Genomic DNA, 17,187 nt, shown 5'->3' with positions numbered 1-17,187 from the left:
AGTGGAAGCAGAGTGGGCAAAGCCCCCAGCAGGCTATCTAACCCCAAGCAGAGAAAGCAGGGCTGCATGCTAAATGCTTCCTGTCTGCTGTATGGATGCCCTGAAATTAACAGGTATGGGTGGTTATTTGAATGCCACTCACCCCATGGCAGTAAAGAAAGCAAGAAGCCTCAGAAGTGGGGTGACCATTGTTTAGCCATTGTTGTCAGCAGTTCAGTTGGCCATTGATACTCAACTGTCTAAGGATGAGGTGAAGGATTAAAGAAGTTATAGCTTGAAACATATAAGCATTTTTATGTCCTTCTTATCCTTGAGACTTCCTGAGGGGAAACCATAGCTTCAAGTTAACAACCCGAGTTTGCAGCTTTGGGGGTGGAGGATGGGAAGATAAGGCAGGTGTCAACTGTTAGCTCGGACTGAGTGGGATGCAATGATCTGGAAACCCGGGAAGAGGGTAGAAAGGCAACCTTGAGACTGAAGGCATGGAAGGGCAGCAGCCTGTTAGCCACACTCCTCTCTCCGTGGTTACACCATGGGAAGCAGACTGGGGGGGGGGCGCACCCTGAAGGGAAGCTGCTCAGGACCCCAGTGCTATCAAGCAGTTCGATACAACAATCAAGGGGCACGCTCCTAGAATGAGAGGTCCAGGGAGTAAAGTGGGTGGCATTTCTCTGGCGGGACACAGGGCACCAGGGAATGGGTAAAGTCACTGGCCCCTGGGGATTTGTGCTTTGTTTGGTTTTGGTTGTTGTTGTTTGCGTTCTTTAGTATCTTGGGTGGAGGATTCATGAACTTTTAGGAGGCGGCATCATGTTGCGGTGTCAAAAGGCTGGACCCACCTGATACATTCTACCCTTCAGATCTGAAGAATTCAGGCCCTTCTAGACTAGATCATCATGGCCTTGAGCGTGGCATAAGCCAGACAACCTAGCCAAAGCAGTGAACTCCAAGTTCAGCCAGTGATCTCTCTAAAAAGAATAAGGTGGGGTGATTGAGGAACACACCCAACAACGACCTCTGCCTTTCACATGCATGCCTATGCCCACACTCACATGACACACACGCATGGTGCTCACACACGACCCAGCAATAACAGGATTCTGCAGTAGCCTACCGGCTTAGCATGCCACTTCTTCCCTGATCTTAGGACTCATTCACAGACATGTTCTGCTGGCTAGCACACGCAGCATGCTCCATCATGCCAGCCTAGCTGCAGTCATTCTGCTACCCAGCAGGGACACTGTCACCAGCATCGTCTTCACATGGTGCTGATTTGCCCTGACAAGTCCTGAGTGTGTCTTAACACCTGTCCTTTGGCATTCCTGTAGGTCCTGCCATCTCCTTCACTGAAGGCTGCCTATGGTGCCAGCATTTCCTGCGGTGCACACATCTCTGTGCACACTGAATGTGTGGATGGTTTCTTCTTCCAGAAGATTTTCTGAATCACCTTGTTGAATGTCTCTTCTCTGGGGACAAGATTGGAAAATTCTAGATAAAGAAATATGTCAGAAGCTCTGCATAAACAAACCATTCCGAGCATTAAGACTGATGTCAGTTGTTGAAATAAGCCTTGAACAAATTCTCCCAGACCCTGACCAAAGCCCTGTGTTGAAACTCCAACTCCTTCCTTCTCATTGCCATTGCCAAACTCAGTCACTCACTATGACCCTCATCTTGATAGCCAGGACAAGGCAGCTTCCAAAGATAAGACAGCCTTGTCAGGATAAACAGCTCCAGGAGGGAGAAACTGCAGGGTTGCTCGTAGCCTTAGCCATTGCATTCCCCAAACCTCCTATATGAATCCCAAGTTTCCCTTCTCCTTTGGCAATCACCCATTTCTCTTTGTGCCTGCCCCATGGTGTCTGAGATGAGCACTCCTGTCTGCTGAGGTCAAACTGGTTTCTTTGATTCTGCCTCATTAACATTGAGATGCCAAAACCAAGGAGAACACCTGGGCCCCACCCCCAGCCCTCTTTCTAGGACCTTTTGACTTTCTTACTGTCCTTGCCAACTCCTGGGAACTGTTATCTTGGGGGCACAGATGCTTGCCAAACTCACCGTATAAGCTAAACAGCCACAAGTCTACCTGGGACCTCTGGTCTTGTGGCCTCTGTCTCCGTGAGAAGTGAAAGTTCCACTGATGGGCCTCTGGTTCTGGGGTTTCATTGATATTCTATGTAAAGCCAGTTTGGGGCCTCAAGTAAGCCTGGCAGGACCACCCACCTCTTTCAGACAACTAACCTTTCTCCATCTTGTTCAGACTCTCTCCAGTGACCTTGAGTTCCTGAAGTCCACTGACAGCTCTGGCTCTGGTGACCGTGATCATCTGGCACCTTTGCTGAGTCTGTTCAAGCCCACCTCACAGGTAGACCTGCCTGTCCATCACTCTCAAGATCTCTATGATCTCTCCGCACTCTTCTCTGAAAAAAATCTCTTAGGACTACACTGTAAACTGTCTTAGAGAGTCCTTTGGGTGTGGTTTAAAACCTATAAACTCTGTAACAAAATTAGCTCTGTGTAACAGAAGGCTTAAAATCTATACATGAGTATATATGTGATCCAACTCTAGTCTAGGATATATTGTATATGTAACTTAGATTCTTTACATTGTTGCCTAAATTTTCTAGAAGGCTGGTATTGAAGTTAGCAAAGGCATAAGTAGTTAGGTGTAAATCTCTAAGTCAGCTTTTGTTAATATGAACACACCTTTATAAATTTAAGATTTTTGTCGTCACACAAAAATTCATGCCAATCTACATATTTTGGAGACTTGCTGTTGTTTCTTAATCTAAAGGAGATACAGTGATGAGAATAAACAACTTTTGTTTAGGAAAATACATGTTTTTAAATAGCAACCATGTGGCTCTCCTCCATCTTGGCTAAGGATCTCATCAAGACGGAAGCAAACCACATGACTGGCAGCCATTTTTACCAAGGTTAAAGAGTGTATGTCATATGACTTCACTATTTTTTTTTCCTTTCTATTCTTTTCTTTTATTACTTTAAAAAAAAATACCAATCCAAATTCCCACTTTCTCCCCTCCTCCCACGTGACTTCTTCCAGACCAGCCTGGTATACAAGAGCTAGTTCCAGGATAGGCTCCAAAGCTACAGAGAAATCCTGTTTTAAAAAACAAAAAAAAAAAAAAAAAAAGGGCTGGAGAGATGGCTCAGTGGTTAAGAGCATTGCCTGCTCTTTCAAAGGTCCTGAGTTCAATTCCCAGCAACCACATGGTGGCTCACAACCATCTGTAAAGAGGTCTGGTGCCTTCTTCTGGCCTGCAGGCATACACACAGACAGAATATTGTATACATAATAAATAAATAAAATAAATATTTTTTTTTAAAAAAAAGGTGACCATGTGGCATAGAGCAACAATTATAAAACTTCTCAGTCCTGCTGACCCCTTTTCTCATCATTATGTCTCCTTTTAGACTAAGGTATAGCAAGTATCTAAAATATGTTGAATCATAAATTTTTGTGTGATGACTATTATTGTTTTTTAAAGATATGGTTGGGGGGGGCCAATCCCACAAGGAGCCTCAGGTCACCAGAGGCCTTGGCAGTGCAGCGGCAGGTCACCCAAGGCATTGGCGGGTCACCTGAGACATCAGCAGGTCACTCGAGGCTTTGGCGGGTCCCCTGAGGCCTCAGTGGGTCCCTTGGCAGGTGAGAGTCAGACAAATAAGCCATGAGGGGAGAGTTTGGATATAGAGTTTATTTGGTGGGTTATGGAGAGAAAGGGAAGGGGGAAGGGGGAAGGAAAAAGGAGGAAAGGGGGAAAGGGGAAGAAGAGAGAAAAGCAGAGGGAGAAAGAGATGAGGGGGAGACAGAAGTTACCTTATACTTGTTAACTCATACTTGTGTCAAGTTGACACACAAAACTAGAAAGTACAGGGTACAATGGCTCCACTTGAATTGTGGTAACACTAACCACTAGGCAAAACTTCCCCAATGCCTCCTTTGCTGCCAGGGCTCTGCCCCAACTGTGGACACTTTGGGGTTGATTGCCCTACTCTGCCTGGTCAAACTAGGTCAGTTTCCCCAAGTTTATTCTCTGAGAAAAATCTCTCTGACCAGGGTCTGTCAGCCAAAGGCCAGTTGTGTTGTCTGGCCGCTGAAGAGTGAATGTTGTCCTGTAAGTGCCGCTAAAGAGCCACCTCTGCCCCCAGTGAAGCCTCTGGGACTGTGGGAGCCTAGGACTGCCTAGGTAGTGGGTAGGCTCTCTCATTTTAATTGATACATAGGCCATTTGGATTATATCTCCTGCTATAATTTATCCTTTTCAGATCTCTGATGCTGTGGTTTGACTAACTGTAGCTTCAATAGCAAAAGGCTAACCATCTCCTCCCCCAAGGCTGCAGCCACCTTCATATGTAAAACTCAGGCCTCAGGTCTCACTGGAGAGCCACTCTGTATGCAGCCAAAAAAGACAAAAAGTACCTTCTTACCAGACTCTAGAGACAAACTCACAAAATAGGTTTTAATGCAATTTTTTTTTTTTAACCAGGCCTTTATTTACAGAAACTTGCTTTGCAATGACTGCTCTCAGAACCAACCCTTGTGTCTCATGGTAAATGGTTGGATGGATGGAAAGAAAAATTTAAAGTTTACATATAAGTTCTGAGGGTCTAAGAAAGGGTTAAAATAAAAAAATGTTTCAGATTTCTTTCCCCCTCTATGGTATTGTTATGCTAAGACTTCAAAAGTTCAGAGCTTTGACATTAATCGATAGAGTTCTGGCAAGCTGTTAATCTAGTTCTGAGAAGCACTGAATACCATTATCATGGTCATGAGCTCAAGGTTTTACATTTCCTTTGGTCTTTTTCTAAAAATGGGTTTAAAGTGCTTCTCAATGCTGCTTAAAACGCCTTTGTCCCCTCTGTGTATTAGCCCTCTGCAGAGAAGATTACTGCTTGTAACCCCGGCCCCCACACACTATGATCAAAAGTGTGAGTCCCCTGCCTCTTCCACAGTGCAGATTTCAGCACAGATTACAAGCAATGGTGATTTAACATACCTAAAATTTTTGTCTCTTTTTGTAAACTTAAGAAACCCATGCAAGCTTCAGGGAGCTGACTTGGATCTACAGGTCAAAGGGACTCCAGCTATGAACTGTCAATCAACAACCTGTTTCCCCACCTGCCTATTCCTGAGGGTGGAATTTTTCTCTCTTTCTTCCCCCTGGGGGGGGTGTTGTGTTGCATGTGTTTGGTGAACCTTGACTGCATGTAGTCTGGCCTGCTCCCAAACTCGCCTGTGCTCTTCAGGAAGTAGGTTATTAGATAGGATCATATAGATATCATGAAAGGTGAGATGATAAAACTGGGACTTAGAGCTTAGATAGTAAAAGACTTAGATGAAGGAAATTCCTTCCAGTTGCCTGTGCGCTGACAGTAGTTAGAAAGCTCTCATGGAATAACGGGATCAAAGGTGCCTTTAGGTGACCACTTTAAATTGTTATCTAAATTGTAACGAGGCCATTTTTGAACAAAGATGGACAAGTGTGGGAATCTGTAAGAAGGGCATTAAGGCCTAGGGTTTTAGGACCTCTAAAAGGCATCCCAGGGGGGAGGCTGGATTGATGGTCTTGGAAGACTTGCTACCCATAGCTGAAACAATGAAAACCCGCGTAAATGGCGACACCACAAGGCTTATAGGGGGACATCTCCCCTCTAGGTAGGGTGTGATGGTGACAAACACTGTAGGGCTTGTAGGGGAGCGTCCTCTACCTACAGGTGAGGTGTTAAAGCCTGACTGGCTCCAGTCCGGGCAACTCAGAAGCCAAAGAGGCCACAGCGGGGACCACTGACAAGTGGTGCAAAAGAAAAGAAAAAAAGGAGAAAGAAAAATCTGAGGGACCCTGAGCCCCCAGTTATGGGAGGACTGACCCTGGGTCGTCCAAACACGATTTTAGCTAAGGGAAGCAAACCAGAGGTGAATGTCAGTGAAGGGCTCAACCATAGCCATGAAGGCAGTGGTTGGAGCTGTGTCCTTTTCTAGGAACACCAGAAGATTTCCGGGAGGTCAATGGTTAATTCCTCAGGTTTGGAAAACCAGTTAAGCTGACCAGAATGGGGAAACTCATCGACTGAAGCCGGTGGTGTGCATAGAAATACCACTCAGGCAGATGGAACATGTGATTGTTGTGGAAAAAATACCCAGTTCCAGATCCCAACCCCAGGAGAAGGGATAGGGATGGGAGAGCCTCCAGAGTCTCATGGCACCTATGAAATTACCTGGCGTGAGTGAGAAGGAAACACGGAACACACAACAAACCCACTTAGGAGTTTTTTTTTAGGGGGGCGTGTACAGGCCTGGGGAAGTCAGTGTGCAGAGAGAGAGAGAGAGAGAGAGAGAGAGAGAGAGAGAGAGCTGAAGATGGCACCTCCAGCTTTTAAGGGCTGCCTAGGGGATGGTGTGGTTACGTCATACGCAGATGACAGAGCTCACGCATGCATGCAAAGGCTCATACAGCTGTGTCATACATAGATGATGCAACCATGCTGCACATGGGTCACACGAGGTCCTCTAAGATTCCCGGGACCATTAGGCACTTCTGCCTGAGGGCTTGTCTGCACATGTGTGGCCCTGGAACCCGGAAGTGTCCGTCGTGTTGTGTGGCTAAATCACTACACAACCTATCCCTTTTGTTACCCTAGGCATTGTTTTCAGGACTCAGAACTAAACCAGCTGGACTGAAGCCTTTTCTACATCAATTAACCTCTGTCTCACCAGCTCTCAAAACCTGTAGAAAAATTTCAGACCATCTTAATATAGTGATATTTTATTTGTGTTTTAATAAATAAAGCTTGCCTGAAGATCAGAGTGCAAATCTAGCCACACTAGTCAGCCATACAGGTCAGGCAGTGGCAGCACACACCTTTAATCCCAGCAGTCACACTAATTATCTATAGAGGCCCGGCGGTGGTGGTGCATGCCTTTAATCTCAGCACTAGAGAGGAATATAAGGCGGGGTGAGACAGGAACTGGTGCTCTTTTCAGTTTGAAGATTTTGTAGAGGTAAGAAAGAACTCTCTAGTGGTTGGCTGCTTTGCTTCTCTGATCTTTCAGCTTGAACCCCAATATCTGTCTCTGGGTTTTTATTAGTCATGCTACATCTTAACATCCTTCAGGGCCAACTGGAATCTTCAGCTACAGCAGTGCTCCACGACTAGACCTGACCACTGCTGAGGATGAAATCTGTGCCCTCCTCTATAAATGATACCGCTCTGTTGAGGATGGGGTCTGTGTCCTATGTAAATGGTGCCACTCTGTACCAACAAACCCTAGCTGATTTGAGACGGTGCCCAAAGACACGGGGAAAACAGGCAGAGAAGCAGACAGACCTGATCTCAAGAGCTGAGCCTGCTTTATTGGAACAGCAAGGGGCCCCAGCCTTTCTGACGGTTGAAGGTTGAGAGCATTTAGAGGAGCAGGAGGACATGTACTTACACACGCACACATGTGTAAGTGGCTACCAGGAAGTTACAGCTGTTTTCCTGAGGTTTGACTGGGAGCTGTCAAATATTGATACCCTGCATATTATTTCTACAGTGGAGCAGAACGGTCGGATTAGGGCTAAGCCATTACTTACAGTTAGGGGCTATTGCCCAGTACAGCCTGACTCAATTCCTCATGACCTAAGGCTATTGCTCAACAGAGACCTGACAAAAAAAATCCAACCACAAACCTCCTCCTATATATGGGCTTTCGGGTCCCTCCCTCACTGGCTCCTCTCCTTTATGACTTCTTTGTTCCGTATCATCCCTGTACTTATGTTTTCACCCGAACAAAATGTTCCATCTAAGTTCTCTTAATGGGCCTCACCCTACACCAGCTCCATCTGATGCTGATCTATCTGCAAAAAGACCTTTTAGGTGCTATGGAGAAACTCTGGCTGCAAAGACCCATCACCCCTTTGACTCCAGGCCAGACACAATCCTTTCCATGAGTCCTCTGTTGTCTCCTGTTGCTCTGTGACTCCCTATTGCTTCTGCCAGCTCACTCTGGTGCAGCACTCCTGGCAGTGGGACCAGTCACCCTGTGCCCACTTCCTCTCACCAGCTTCCCCACCTCCCAGCTGCTTCCCCGCCCCCTCCCTCTACCTTCCTGGGAAATCTATCAGCTTCAGTCTATAACCAAATCATCTGTTTTCAGCTCTCTACTGATCATTTCTCAGAAGTTTCCCCCAGAAGGCATGACGACAACTGTATGGCCCATCACAGTGGACCAAATGAAAACTCTTCTCCTGCTAAGCGCGCAGAGAACCCCCTCTTTCGCAGACTCTGAACTAGACGGTGCCTACAGATTCCCCACAAAACTCCAGCCCTATTCCTGGAACCCCTCTCCTCTCCAGTTCCATTCCTTACTTCTTAAGAGTTAGAATATGTCGGAATAAACTTTGAACAAACTTGCCAGACCGTGACCAAGGAAGACCCTATGCTGAAACTCCAACTCCTTCCCCCTCACTGTCGTCGCCAAACTCAGTTTTGGCACGCAACCTGATAGCCAGAACAAGGCAGCTTCTAGAGATATAACAACCTGGTCTGGACAAACAGCTCCGGGAGGGGGAAACTGCAGTCTTGCACGTAGCTCCGCTCATTGCATTCCCCAAACCTCCTATATGAACCCCACGTTCCCCTTCCCATTGTGTCTGCCCCTCGATGTTTGAGGTAAACATTCCTGTCTGATGAGGTCAAACTGGTCTCTTTTCTGCCTCCTGACCCTTTAAACTGCCTCAGGACTCTAACATCAGTATTGTTAGCATTAGGTCTGGAGTGCCAAGGAAATGACCACATGACCCAAAAGCATTTCTGCGGAAGCGAGCAAACACACTCAGTTGGGTCCTCCTTATGTTTTTGTTACTAATAAAGGGTCCAATGCCTGATTGACAGGCCAGAGCAACCAGGTGGAGAAGCAGAAAGATGTTTCAAGCAGAGTGCAGCCTTGAGTTCAAGCAGTGCTTACGCTGGAAGAATTGGAGTTTCTGACGACTGGTTTCTGTGTAATGTTTTTTAGAGGAGCTGTTGTCTCGTGTAAGAAATAACAGCACATTTTGTTTACATTTCCCACAGTGTTACCCAATGTCAATGACACGGCCAGCCACAGGCCACCAGTCACGGAGTAACAAGCCACATGAATTATATGGAACCAAAATAAACAAAAGACAGCAACAACCAAAACCCCACCAGGACTGATTGAGACAATGGAAAAGCTGGAGAGATTTGGGGCAGCAGCAGGTATTTTCTGCACGTTTATCTGGCGTATGTGCTGCTAGGTGACTCTAAAGCAGCCATGCTGGAAGGTCTGCACCCAGCATGGATAATAGCTGGGCAGATGGAAACCCTCCCCACAGCCTTCCCCAGTGTACACTCCACTCTGGACCCTGAAGACATGCAGCTTGGGCAGAACTGCATACAAATGGCTGGGGGAGGGGCGGTGTTGGATACTCAGGTAAGGTCCTCAGGACCCTTCCCGGCCCCTCCTTCTATGACCGAGCCCCTAAAGTCATCAGGTCCACCTGGGATGATCTTTGTCTGGCAGATACAGCTGAACTCATGAAGATGGCCACATCTGGCTCAAAGGATGGGAGGATAGGAGCTGATAATATGGTTCAGTGGGTATAGGTGCTTGCCACCAAGTCTGACAGCCTGGGTTCAATCCCCAGAAACCGTATGGTGGAAGGCGAGAGCTGACCTTAATACACACACACTTGAGACAGTGTTTTACTATGTTGCCCTAGTCGTCCTGGAACTCTCTATGTAGACTCACAGAGACTGCCTCTGCCCCCCCCCACACACAAGTGCTGGGATTAAAGGAGTAGCCACCACACTGGTTTAAACACATGTTATTTGTGTGTGTATGCACACAAATGCACCACCATATGTGTCCAGAGCAGAGGACAACTGTCAGAAATGAATTCTCTCCTTCTATGTGGATCCCCGGAATTAAATTTAGGTTGTCAGGCTTGGTGGCAAGCACCTTTACCCACTGAGACTTCTCACTGGTCCAATAACTTATTTTTTTAAAGATAAGATCTTGCATTAAACGCACCGACTAGCATGGCCAAATGGATAGTAAGTCCCGGGGTCCTCTGGTCTCCACCCCCAGTTGTGGGGTTATAAGCATGCACCATCATGCCCAGCTTTTCTCCCAGGGGCTGGGATCCAAATCCAGGTCTTCATGTTTGCATAGCAAGCGCTTTCCCGACTGATCCATTCCTACAGCGGCATCTCTTTCTTTGGTCCTGAGCAACTAGGGCCAGGGATTACTCCAGAGTGGGTGGTGTGGAGGCTCTCTGGTTTCTTCTCCCAGATGAGGAGGAGGAGCTGCCCACACTAACAGCTCTGTTTGAGCTCATTCCTTTGGTTCCTGTGAAAAGGTGACACGCCCTCCAACTTCTAAGGAACTGGCAGGAGCCAGCCCCAGAGGACAGGAGGGGATTTAGGGGCCAGGCAGAGCTCAAGACAACTGAGTGTGGGCTGAGCGAGCTGGGGACAGCCACTGTCAGCAGGCGGTCAGCAGGTGAGAAGGGTAGTCTGTCCCTCTGCCTCCTCCCCCAAGCAAGGAACACCCCTTCTCTTACCCTCTATAGCACCCCTCCCTGCCTGGCTCTCAAAGGGGCACTGGTGGCTCTGAGAATGTACTCCGTAAGGGAAGGCAGTTAAGGGAACCTTGGAGGCTGGGGCTGCAATCTCGGAATACACAGCTCTGGGTTCCCCGGAGAACAGGGATGAGGAAGATGCTCCAGTCCACCTTCTCATCCCCTTTCAGAACTAGCCTTGCCTCCATCAGCCAGAATCCACACAGGATTTGGAGCCTGGATTAAGCACCCCTGGGATACCATAGGGGCACTAGGGGCCACCGAGGGAAAGGTTCCTGTCTCTGTCAACACTGTGATGTGTGAGAGAACCTGCACTCTGACCCTTACAGCTGGGCTTGTAGGTTGAGCCACCATCCCCTGGAGGTGCCAGGAAGGATCCTTGGTGATGAGCAGGGAGGTGACACTTATCAGGACACTGCAGAAGTTTTGGGATCAAGAGAGGAAGCAGAGTGGGGGAGGCTCTCTGGGAGTGGAGAGATAGCTAAGGTGTCCTCCTGGGCAGGGGACACAGCCCAAGCCAGAAGTGAGGCTACAACACCAACTACACAGTTATCTCTGTCACTGTCTCCTTGTCTGTGTCTCCCCATCTCTGACTCTATCTCTTTATCTCTCTGTCTCTTTCTCCATCTATCCCTTCCTATAGCCGCTCTTCCCTGGCAGCCCCTGTGCCCAGAACTTGGGCCTGGGTCCTCATATCTGGAACATCCCCAGAGAGAGGTACTGCTCTGGGATCCCCTCCACTGAGAGCGCCAGGGACCTCCTTCTGCTAATCAGTCCCCAAGAAGACTCAGGGCCCTGAAATCCATCACCAAAGCCCAGACTCTGGGAGGATGCTTCAGAGGAGCCACAGTCCTTCTGGACCATGGGGGTTCAGTGTCCTGCTCCAGATGGAGTGTGTAGGGAAGTCTCCTAATGCCTCACCCAGCACAGAATAGAGTACCCTGGAGTCACAGCAGGCATCATCAGAGACCCCTGGGTGGGTGCCATCAGGGCTTTGGAGCCCTCACACTAGAACATGATGGGAAAGGGGGTCCTGCCACCTGTGGCCCCTTTGCTTGAATGTGGTAGGCCTCTGCAAGGGATACCTCACACAGGAAGGGTTGCCCAGCCAGGATGAGGGCGAAGAATGATACCTCAGAGCACAGCAGATGCTGGGGAGGGGCCAAGAGCAGGTGCAGCTAGGCAGGGGGCCATGGCAACTCGAACTCCGGAAGCTAGGGACTCATGCTGTCTTGCCTTCCACACTCAGAGCACTGCAGCTGGGCAGCGAGCACCACCACCCTTTGCAGGGGCCTCCCAGATCACCCGCGGAAGCTAGCAGGGATGTTCTCCATATTCAACATCTGGGGCACGTTCATCAATGTGCTCTTCTACCTCAGCCTCATCGTCAGCCTGGCGGGGCTGGCGGGCAATGCCCTGCTGCTCTGGCACCTCGGCCTGCACATCAAGAAGGGCCCCTTCAACGTCTACCTGCTGCACCTGGCTGCCGCTGACTTCCTCTTCCTCGCCTGCCAGGTGGGCTTCTCTATCGCCGAGATCGCCTTGGGCTATGAGGACACACTCTACTTCCCGGTCGTCTTCCTATGGTTTGCGGTGGGGCTCTGGCTGCTGGCTGCCTTCGCTGTGGACTGCTGCCTCAACTACATGTTCCCCTCTTACTGCAGCCCCAGCTGCCGCCCCAGGTACACTTCAGCCGTGCTCTGCCTCCTGATCTGGGCATTGACCATGCCCGCCGTGCTCCTGCCGGCCAATGCCTGTGGACTGCTGTACAAGGGGCTGAGCGTGTTCGTCTGCCTCAGATACCACTGGGTCAGCGTCGTGTGGCTAGGGGTGCTGGTGAGCATGGCCTGTGGGGCCAGCATGATTCTCTTGATCTGCGGGAACTGCTGCTCTTTGCAGCCACCCCCCAAGTTCTGCAAGGTGGCCCAGTGCCTCGGGATCCTGCTGTTCTTCTGTCGCCTGCCCATGGTTGTCTACTGGAGCCTGCGGCCGGTCATAGCGTTCCTGCTCCCCTTCTTCTTGCCACTGGCCACCCTCCTAGCCTGCGTTGACAGCAGCGTAAAGCCTCTCTTGTACTACGTGAAGGGCAGGCAGCTCAGGAAGAGGGAGCCGCTGCGGGTTGTCCTAAACAGGGCTCTAGGGGAGGAGTCCCAGTCAAACCTTGGAGGTCTATCCCTGCCTATGAGCCAAGCATAGAGTGGCTATCCTATGCCCACTTGCCCTGCCCTCAGAGCTGCCAGGGTACCCCAGTCTTGCTCAAAACCTTTGCCATGTCCCAGCTCTGGTTCTACAGACTTCAGGGCTCCCTCTCATAAGCAGGGGAGAAGGGAAAGAGTCCTGGTTGCATGTTGGACATTTAAAGGACATGGCAAGGAGGACAGGAAAAGATAGAGGGGCAGGTGCAGGAAGGAGGACCCCAGAGCGACAGTGAGGGCATGTGCCCTGCATCCTTCTGCCCCATGGTACCCAACCCAAGAAAACTGCCCCTCAGCCCCAGTGGGCCAGATGACAGGAGCTTTGCCTCCTCCTGCCATAGATGGGCCAGGTGACTGGAGGCTCAGCACCAGCTCCTAGGGAGCATTCGCTGATCCTGGGGACACTGGCCCTTCAGCTCTGGGCACAGAGGTCTTATGTTGGAGGCATCCACTACAGGACCTCTTCTAAACTGCTGTTTCTCCCTCCCTTATCCCAACGTTTGCTACAGAGTCTTCATAGTCCCCAATTCTCCAGCCTGGTGTTACCAATGAAGACCACGAGGTGGCACTGTTTTACCACTAAACAGACCCCATCTGTCCTGGCCCCAGGGCCACCCCAAGATGCTGCATCCTGGCTATTTCTGCCTTTCTGGTACCCCAGAGCACCCCTTGCTCCTTCTACTGGCTATTTCTGCTCTCGGTGCCAGCAGGGCTCCCCTGGCTCCTCCCCAGATCCCATCCCCATCCCTCTGTTCCTCCAAGATTGTGCTCAGTCAAGCTGTTCCTGTAAACTCCACCTTGCCTGGCCAGCCAGCTTCACCTGCAGTTGGAGAAAAGAGGAAGAGAGCTGAGCTTCCAAAGTGCACACTGTTTTTCTATGTTTCATGATGGTTCTTTAAACATTTAAAAGAAAACTACTTTGATTGTCATTCATTCTTAAAGCATTCAAGCCCTGGGCTTGGAGAGATAGCTTAGCAGTTAAGAGCTCTGGCTGCTCCTCCAAAGGACCTAGGTTCAGTTCCCAAGACCCACATGGTGGCTCACAACCATCTGTTCCAGGGGGGATCAGGTGAGTGACCTCTTACGGCCTCTCTAGGCACTGCGTGCACACAGTGCACAGACGTAACACCTGGACACGTACAATAAAAATGGAAAGAAGGACTTTCAGACCTTCCCAAGAACACCAGGAAAACAGTCAGATGAAAACACAGGGTATGAAAAACAACATTCCACCCGTGTCCCTTTCTGATAGACACCCTCAGAAACCTCCTCCCTTTTGTGTGTGGATAGGGAGGGGCAGGTGTATAGATGCCCATGTGGGGGTGAGTGTAGATACACACCCATGTGCACGGAGGCCACAGGCCAACCTTGGGCTGTTGTTCTTAGGAGCTATTCGCGTTTTTGAGACAAGAGTCTCTCACTGGGCCCTGGGGCTTGCTGATTCAGCCGGGGTCATGGGCCAGCAAGTTCCTAGGACCCACCTGCCTCCGACTCTTCAGCAGTGGGATTCTGAGCATACATCGCTGCGCCTGAGCTTTACACAGGGACCGGATTCAGGTCCTTAGGCTAACATGGCGTGCACTTTACCAACTGTTTATTTTGATATTTTAATTAAAAGTAAAGATGTTCTTTCCGCCTATGTGGGACCCAGTACAGTGACCTGAAAGCTGCTAGATAAAGTTGTGCTTCCCCGTTTGAAAGATAATATGCTACTCATTCTGGGGACTCTGGAGTGGTGTAGGGGGATCTTCTTCCTATGTGTTGCTTTCATTGGCTGAATAAAGAAAACTGCCTTGGCCTTTTGATAGGGCAGCCCTTAGGTAGGTGGGGTAGACAGAACAGAATGCTGGGAGAGAGAAGGCAGGCAGATAGAGCCGCCATGGAGCCAGCTGCCAGGTCAGACATGCTGAATCTTTCCTGGTAAGCCATGACCTCGTGGTGACATACAGATTATTAGAAATGGGTTGAATCAAGATGTGAGAGTTAGCCAATAAGAGGCTAGAGCTAATGGCCAGGCAGTAATTTAATTAATACAGATTTCCGTGTGGTCATTTCAGGGTTAAGCTAGCCGGGCGGCAGGACACAGCCCACTGCTCCTACTACTACACTGGAGAATATTCTTAAAATGGAAAGAAAACCCTGCTTGTAGTAGCCCCAACCAAGAGGAACACCTCTGTAGGGTTTTAATCCTCCCCAGGATACAACTGTCATGATTCAGTGTCCCTAGCCCTCCTTGAGACGAAGCCCTCCGGAGAGCTGTGAGACCCTTACATGAAAGGCCAGCATGGGTCTGGAAGAGTGGGACCCAGTGGAGGAGGCTGCTTTGGGGAGGCAGAGTAAGAAAGAGCGGCCTATTCTTTATGTTCTTCACACCAGACCCCAAGGAACAGAGTGGTCCTTTCCCAGAAGGTTTGAGATAAGGGTGAAATAAACCTGAAGTCACCTGCCTCCTCCTTGCCCAAGGACACAGATGCGGTGCCCTGTAAGGCAGCCATCTGTGCGTCAGAGGCGACAGGCGAATATCACAGCAGCTGACAGTTCTGGGGCATATGATAAATGGCTTGGTCTAGACAGATGGCAGGGTGGGGTGGGGGAACACAGGACCTCTGCTCCCCAGGCCATTGCTGGCTATGAGGATACAGGGAAGCCCAGAGGCAGCAGCCATGTCTACCCTAAAACTAGTGGGGCTCACAGAGTGTCAAGGCTGCCCTTGGGCTGGCTTAAGTTGGGGCAGATGCAGAACAGATCTGACTCCATCACAGGGTGGCGAGGCTCCTGCCTTCTGGCACCTCTATAACTAGATGACCCCTGGGGTCACCAGGCAGCTCAGAGTCAGGTCTGCAGACATTTTCCAGGACAGCTGAGCCAAGCGTTAGCAGCAGATAGCCTGCCCCAACAAAGACATCACCTCTCATAGCAGACAGAGATGCCCCGTTCACCCTGCCCACCTGACCTCACACCTCTTCCTTGCTGCTGTGTCTGTCCCTGCTTAGAGCGTTGTCTGTTGACTCTGTGGTGTTGTAGCTCCTGGCAGAAGAATCTGATCTCGGCTCTTTTTACCTGCCTGGGTACCACACATGCACGCTGCCACAGAAAGCCTAATGTGGGGCTCCTTCCCCACAGCTGGTGTGTCGTCTGCCTGCTTGGTGCTGCATGTCTCTCCAGCAGGTGTGCTCCTGAGGTCTCAGAGACAGCAAGCAGCAGTCACTCTGTCCCTGGAGGGGAGGAGGAGCCAGGGCCCTTGGGTGTGGTGCTGGGGGTGCAGACCTGCCACAATGACTCCCATCCCAAGGACTTTCTTTTTCTATTACTCTCCATCTTATTCTTAATCCTGGAGCTCGCTGGTTTGGCTGAACTAGCTTGCCAGAGAGCTTCAGGGATCCTTCTGTGTCCACTCACCCAGTGCTGGGTTACAGCGTCACCACGCTCAAGACACACGTTCGACTTCTTCTGTGGGTGCTGAGGAGCCAAACTCAGGTCCTTATGCTGTATAACAAGCACTCTCCTGACAGAATCATCTCCCAGCCCCCAGATGAACACTTCAACAACGGTGTGTCCTGACTATGAATGAGATCCAGCCCCCTGCCTCCCTGCAGCTCCTGTGCTTCTATAGGCTATCCTTTACGGATTATACAGTGTCTTGGCACATATCTTGCTGACTCTCCTTGACGGATTTGTGGTTTCTGCATGCTGTGTAAACACGATCTCTTCATTCTTGCTTTCCAGTTGTCAGCGCTGACTTGATCTGGATGTTGACCTAACACCATCCTTCCAATCTACTGCATTCACTAACGTCTTCGAGGATCTTTGTGAAAACTTCTGAGATTTGCAAATAATCACAGTCTCCATCTAGCGTAAATTTTAATTGGTCTAAATACTAAAAATCCAGAGTCAGATATTAGGGGGTGAAAGCTGAAAGATCAGAGAAGCAGAGCAGCCAACCACTAGTTCTTATCTCTACGAAATTCTCAGACAGAATGGGGTATCCTGTCTCTACAAGTCTTCAGTCTGAATGGGTGAGCTCCTGTCTCTTGCATTATATTCCTCTCTCCACCCAGCCATATCCCTTCCTGTCTCTACCTCCCCAGTGTCTGGATTAGAGGTGTGGGACTCCCAAGTACTGGGATTAAAGGTGTGCGCCACCACCACCCAGCTATACTGATCTTTTCCAAAATATGTTGTGTTATTTTTGACTATGTGTATGGGGCGGGGGTGCACACATAAGTACGCAGCTGCTCACAGAGGCCCCCAAAGGAAGCCAGAATCCCTGGAGCTGCTGTGATAAGCAGCTGGGATCCCAACATGGGTACTGGGAACCAAACTCTGACCCTCTGCAAGACCAGTACACGCTCTCATCTGCCAAACCATCTTTCCAGCCCCTGCAC

The 17,187-nt window shown here is 49.7% G+C and overlaps 1 protein-coding gene across 1 annotated transcript; it reads left to right on the top strand.

Moving 5' to 3' along the window:
* Positions 1 to 10,491: 10,491 nt before the first annotated feature.
* On the top strand, positions 10,492 to 12,803 carry Mrgprg (MAS related GPR family member G). Its single transcript, XM_005351970.1, has 2 exons — positions 10,492 to 10,528; positions 11,857 to 12,803. The coding sequence occupies exon 2, from the start codon at positions 11,931 to 11,933 to the stop codon at positions 12,801 to 12,803; it is 873 nt and encodes a 290-aa protein (XP_005352027.1). The 5' UTR covers positions 10,492 to 10,528; positions 11,857 to 11,930.
* The last annotated feature ends 4,384 nt before the right edge of the window (positions 12,804 to 17,187 follow it).

This window comes from Microtus ochrogaster, chromosome 8, assembly GCF_000317375.1.
Source record: "Microtus ochrogaster isolate Prairie Vole_2 chromosome 8, MicOch1.0, whole genome shotgun sequence".
In the NCBI taxonomy this organism is placed as follows: domain Eukaryota; kingdom Metazoa; phylum Chordata; class Mammalia; order Rodentia; family Cricetidae; genus Microtus; species Microtus ochrogaster.
The sequence above is the reverse complement of the archived record's forward strand: the minus strand, read 5'-3'. Positions and strand labels throughout refer to the sequence as shown.